Source organism: Gigantopelta aegis, chromosome 1 (assembly GCF_016097555.1).
Source record: "Gigantopelta aegis isolate Gae_Host chromosome 1, Gae_host_genome, whole genome shotgun sequence".
NCBI lineage: Eukaryota > Metazoa > Mollusca > Gastropoda > Neomphalida > Peltospiridae > Gigantopelta > Gigantopelta aegis.
In genome coordinates this window covers 30,759,935-30,766,009 of record NC_054699.1, presented here as the reverse complement: position 1 = coordinate 30,766,009, position 6,075 = coordinate 30,759,935, and the positions used below count along the sequence as shown (strand labels likewise).

The window sequence follows — 6,075 nt, the reverse complement described above, 5'->3', positions numbered from 1 at the left end:
GTGGAGCTAATTTTAATTAGATTGGCCCCTTTTTTCTTGGTCCTCCCTCCAACCCACACACACACCTAAAAATATGTCCTCCATCCACCCATGGTACGATACCTTCTATTTTTTATAGCCAACAATATTATATTTTGATATTCTTGAGTCAAGTATGAAAATATTACGTGTGGTGTCGATTGCTATGACAAACAAATGTATATAGAGAAACGTCACTCGTAAAAAACCCCACAAAAAACCCCCAATATAATGCACCTTTAATTACGTGTATTGCTCCAAGGGAAATAATTCTTAAAATTCGTCCAGATTTATTTCCCTTGAATTATTAGCTATGGCGGATGATGAGCAGACAGATGAGGAAATAACAGGGTGAGTGGATATTTGTCGTGTTGTTGTTGTGGTAATGTGTCACACAATGTTATCAGAAAAGAGTGGTATGTTGGTAAATGACTCTGAAACAAATACTGTTGTTTCCTAACTCTAAGTGATAAATTATGTAATATCTTTGACGATTCACTGACGTTGACACCCCAACGACTGCATCATCATTGGATGAGGTTCCTTTTGGGTGGACATTTAATTAATCGACAGCAGACTTTTATATCATTTAACAGTGTTAATTTTTATTGGATAAATAGAATGGTGAAGGATGGGTTTTAATATTGATTTTTCTTCTTCAATTTAAAAAATTAAATAACCATATAAAATAAGAGTTTAAAAAAAAAAAAAAAATAAAAATGCAAAGACATATTTTAAACTCCTATATTCTTTTTAATACAATTTCAAAACCACTAACTTTGGTTTCATCAGTTATTTTAAGACAATGAAGAATCAATCAATCTTTTATAGAACTGGAAATCATTATAATGATTATTATTTTGAATTTGATGTATAATCGACGCCCCAAACTGTGTTCAGCTAATGACAAATACACAAATATGATACTTATGGAATGAATATTCTATATTTTTCCAGTTACAGTACATGAAATAAAACATATTCCAATCAGTTAACAAACAAAATCAGCGGCATGGACATAAAACGAATCCATTCTAAAAAACAAATATGTAGCCCGAGTACTCCGATGGTAAGTGAGCTAGACGGACATTTGGACCGTTATTAACACTAACTGTCAGAGACCAATCTATATAAATTATGTGCGCTGCCAAACAAATGGTAGTAAAAAATTCCCACTCTAATACAACAATCCTATGTTTGATGTTAAATACCTTTGCATCGATCATTTTCGAGTTCTGTGATAAAAAAAATTCACATATTAATAACTAATACACACACTACAGGAAGAAACCTGTCAGCAACTATGTAAACCGACGATCAAAAGAAAGTATACCAATTATTATTATGATTAATAAACACAATATACATTCATGGAAGGTTAGATAGGTTCCAGTATTGTTCGTTATAATGCAATCAATGACGAATAATCGCACATTGCTGCGTTTGGGTGATGCCACATGTGCAAAATGAGTTTATTCATCAAATTTATACTGCACGAGAAACAAGATACTCGTGCACATAAAGGTGTAAAAAATGGTGCCATTGCTTAGAACATGCCTAAGTCAACAGTAAAACACCAGAGAACATGGCAAGGCTAACTGCTGAAGAAAGAGAGAGAACTATTGGTATGGTGCAGTTGGGTGCGAGTTATGCCCATGTGGCAAGAATCCTGCATTGCACAAAATTGTCTATCACCAGGTTGATACAGCATTACAGGGTGACTGGCAGGACTGCAGACAGACCATGAAGTAGAAGACCCCGCGTCACAACAGCCAACGAGGACCGCCATCTCCGCATCTTACACTTACGTAACAGATTCCTCACTATGACGTCATCTGCAGCGACTGGCCTTGGACATATCATCAGTTGTCATACTGTACGTCGTCGACTATGACAGCATGGTATCAGGGCACGTCAGTTTCAACGTTGGCAACGTGTACTCTTTTCTGATGAGAGCAGGTTCCAGTTATTCAGAGCTAATGGCAGGACTCGGATATACCGACGTGCAGGAGAGAGAATAGCCTGTGCTGTGTTGAGGAGACTGAACCATTTGTTGGTGGATCTGTGATGGTTTGGGGCGGGATCTGTGGCCAACAGTGGACAGACCTTATTGTCATTGACGGAAATCTGTCCGAAGTCAGGTCCATGCTTGCATACTTGCACATGGTGGACATGCACGCTACTGAAACATGTTCTTTGTGGTCAAATTTATTCATCTTCGTTATGAGTGGTCCTTTATGAAATCACACATTTGACCCCTAGTGTGTTGTGAACTGTGATATTATCATTTTATGGGTTTTATTGAGTAAACTCGTGTTTATTTATCGCCAAATTATTATACTTTCAAAATATAACATTTGCATCAACCGGTATTTTGTGTTGTTTTTAATACTTTGAAAAAATAATTGGTATACTTTTTTTTGATCGTCAGTTTATTTAACTGGAACATTATTGAAAGGGAATGCTGTTGGGTTTCTTCATGTAGATGAGTGTATTAATGATTAATATTTAAAAAAAAATATTATTCAAGGAACTCTATTCTAGACTTGATCCCCATGATTCGCACAATTCATATCTAGTGAGAAAAAAAATCCAGTTCAGCATCAACCACCCAGTTTTGTTAAATTGTAGGGAGATTCAAAGTGATATCATTGGAATACTGACATCATTCAAATAATATAAAAAAACATTCATTATTTACCATGCTTTGTCACCTTATTTTAAAAAACCCAGTCTACTAACATACACCCCTGTCAAAATAGTTCTAAATTCTATATTAACCCTTTTGTGAATGTGACGTGATGGCATGCAGTGTGCTGTTAATAAACATGTAATCATGTTATGGACATGGTGGCGTGCTGCATAACGATATTAGTGTGAAGTCACATAAACCTCAGTCCATGATCAGGGTTTTATTTCTAAAATTTGACTCAACACCCATGGTTTTGACTTGGGGAATTTTAGCATCGTTTTACAAAAAAATGGGGAATTTTCAGTTTAATTTTAAAAGCATCTTATGTAAAATTGTGTTTATTCAAATTGATATATCTATTTTGTAATACAAAACACTTTGGGAAAGGGAAGGGTGTTTGTTAAGTGGTATGTATGGTTTTCACAAAATTTCTTTATATTTAATAATTAAAAATTGGAATTATTTACATTCAGATTGGGAATTTTTTACTCCAGACTTGGAAATAAAAAATGGTATAGCCTTAGGGAAATGGTTAGGAATGTTATCAGTTATCGGAGTCTAGAAACATAGGTGATAAATCCCTGATGATGTCATTCCAGTATAGACATGATAATGGTTAAGCAGGCAGGGGGGAAAATGCTTGTGACCAGGATGATTAACTAATGGTTTCTTATGGGGCCAAATATGCTAAAATGTTAACATAAAACCTGTGTCTTTTCTTGTAGCGCCGAGCATGGGTTGCTGATTGCACTTAAGACGACTATCGAGGGTTTATTGGCGACACACAGCATCAATGTGTGGAACACATACGGGGGCCTGAACCGAGTGTGTCAGTGTGTGGAGAACATTTTGAGACATGGACTAAAGTCACTACAGGTGAGCTAGTAGCCCAAGTACTCTGCCGTTCGAGAGCTAGACAGACATTTGGATGGTTATGTCTATAGTGAAAACATGGAATGGTTGCCTACCACACAGTAGGCAGAGATTTCCACTCTAAGACAACAATAATCCTGTGTTTGTATTATAGCCAACAACTAGAAAGTATATTAAAATAATCCTTGCCAAATTCACTACTATCAAGTTAAAGTTGAGCTTTGAGTTCTCAACATTTCACAGTAAACTGCATTGACTCAGTCTTAATATGTTATTTGTATCTATCAAACATATTTACATGTAAATGTGTTAACCTGTACAAGTTAAATGATACATTATAAGATTACAGTTATCTCCTTCATATTTCAGGACCACTCTGTTCCAAATGGCGACTTCTGGCCGTTTGTTATGATACATTAAAAGATTACAGTTATCTCCCTTCCTAATTTCAGGACCACTCTGTTCCAAATGGCAACTTCTGGCCGTTTGTTTTGATACATTAAAAGATTACAGTTCTCTCCCGTCTTAATTTCTCTTCCTAATTTCAAGACCACTCTGTTCCAGATGGCGACTTCTGGCCGTTTGTTATGATACATTAAAAGATTACAGTTCTCTCCCTTCCTAATTTCAGGACCACTCTGTTCCGAATGGCGACTTCTGGCCGTTTGTTAGAGGCTTGAAATGGATCAATCCTGTTCTGGCTCCGAGCATCGAGCGAATCAGTCGCCTGTCTCAGGGGTGTGACGAGGACTCTAAAGGTCGGTCGTGGCTCAGGGAGAGTTTATTCGACCACGCACTATCCGAGCAGCTCAGACTGTTGTCTAGCAACCAGCAACACCTAGCAACACACTATCGAGGTAAGAATTGTAATAAAAGTTTTTGAAAAAATTCAATCAGTCGGTCAACCATTAGGTCATGTCATGTCATAGGGTTTTACGTGAACATTCAGAACAAGCTGTTGTAGCACACGCCTGTCGTGGGCACAAGAGCCGGCCTTAGCTCCTCTGTCCATGACAGGAAAGGTGGGGGGAGGGGAGAGGAGGGACCGCCTGCACTGGCAGGTGCAAGGGAGCACCAGCAGCCCGATCAAATCGGTAGCAGGCGGGTGGGGGTGGTGGTGGTGCTATGGAATTTGAATGGAGCAGTTAAATGCCAAAGAGAAAAGGGTGTGCAATTTTGATTGAGGGAATTTGGCACAATTTTCGGTCGAAAGGTAAATGGCCGAGCTAATATAGGTTTTGATATTAGTGAATCGAGAGTAGCTCGTTAATTTTAGACCTCTACGATGCTGTGGTGTCAACCATTTTGAATAATTTGTTTATGTCCAGGGCCAGAACCAGGATGTCACGCAGGCCTTGACCTTAACTTTTTTCAGTGATAGCGCTGTACCACTGAGCTACGTCCTGTCCCCCAGGACACAGTCTTCTTTAGGGCAGGGGCGGGACGTGGCCCAGTGGTGCAGTGCTCGCTTGATGTGCGCTCGGTGTGGGATCGATCCTCGTCGGTGGGTCCATTGGGCTATTTCTCGTTTTAGTCAGTGCACCACGACTGGTATATCAAAGGCCGTGATATGTACTACCCTGTCTGTGGGATGGTGCATATAAAAGATCCCTTGCTGCTAATCGAAAAGAGTAGCCCATGAAGTGACGACAGCAGGTTTCCTCTCTCAATAACTGTGTGGTCCGTAACCATATGTCTGACACCATATAACTGTAAGTAAAATGTGTTGAGTGCGTTGTAAAATAAAACACTTCTTCTTCCTCTTTAGTGCACATGTAAAGTAAAAATGACCTGTTTTGACAGGGCCTCGCAGGGAATATTTTTTTATTAAAATCTTGATTAGCGATATTTGTAGTCAATTGAAACTTGATTAGCATGTACATGTACTGTTAAATGTTTTAAAATTGTTTAGTGATCTCTGAAACTTGCATAGCGAATTGCTAAGCAATACTAAACAAAATGTTCCCTGCCCTACATGTACGTTAAGGCTTGTCTGTCTGTCTGTCTGGGACAAGTGGTACTGGGTTCTAGACAAATAACCTTTTGTAACAACTTCTCTGACTGGAAAAATCCACTGAAAATCATAATATATTTACAAAATGATCTTTTATTGTAAAAATTTACACTGTGCTATATACGGTAGTTGATGATGTTTTGCTCCTTAAGAAAAAAAGTAAAGTTTGTTTTATTTAACGACGCCACTAGAGCACATTGATTTTTTTATCTTATCATCGGCTATTGGACATCAAACATATGGTCATTCTGACACTTGTTTTTTAGAAGAAACCGGCTGTTGCCACATAGGCTACTCTTTTATGACAGGCAACAAGGGATCTTTTATTTGCGCTTCCCACCGGCAGTATAGCACAAACCATAGCCTTTGTTGAACCAGTTATGGATCACTGGTCAGTGCAAGTGATTTACACCTACCTATTGAGCCTTATGGAGCACTCACTCAGGGTTTGGAGTCGGTATCTGGATTAAAAATCCCA

At 38.3% G+C, this 6,075-nt stretch overlaps 1 protein-coding gene across 2 annotated transcripts in view; it reads left to right on the top strand.

The window, feature by feature from the left end:
• Nucleotides 1–325: 325 nt before the first annotated feature.
• The window catches only part of LOC121373600 (run domain Beclin-1-interacting and cysteine-rich domain-containing protein-like), a 67,519-nt gene continuing 61,769 nt past the window's right edge, over nt 326–6,075 (top strand). For both annotated transcript variants that reach the window (XM_041500303.1, XM_041500295.1), the window contains exons 1-3: nt 326–369; nt 3,436–3,586; nt 4,215–4,440. In XM_041500303.1, the coding sequence (XP_041356237.1) occupies nt 332–369; nt 3,436–3,586; nt 4,215–4,440 (415 nt within the window). In that variant the 5' untranslated portion in view covers nt 326–331. The remainder of the gene's footprint in view (nt 370–3,435; nt 3,587–4,214; nt 4,441–6,075) is intronic.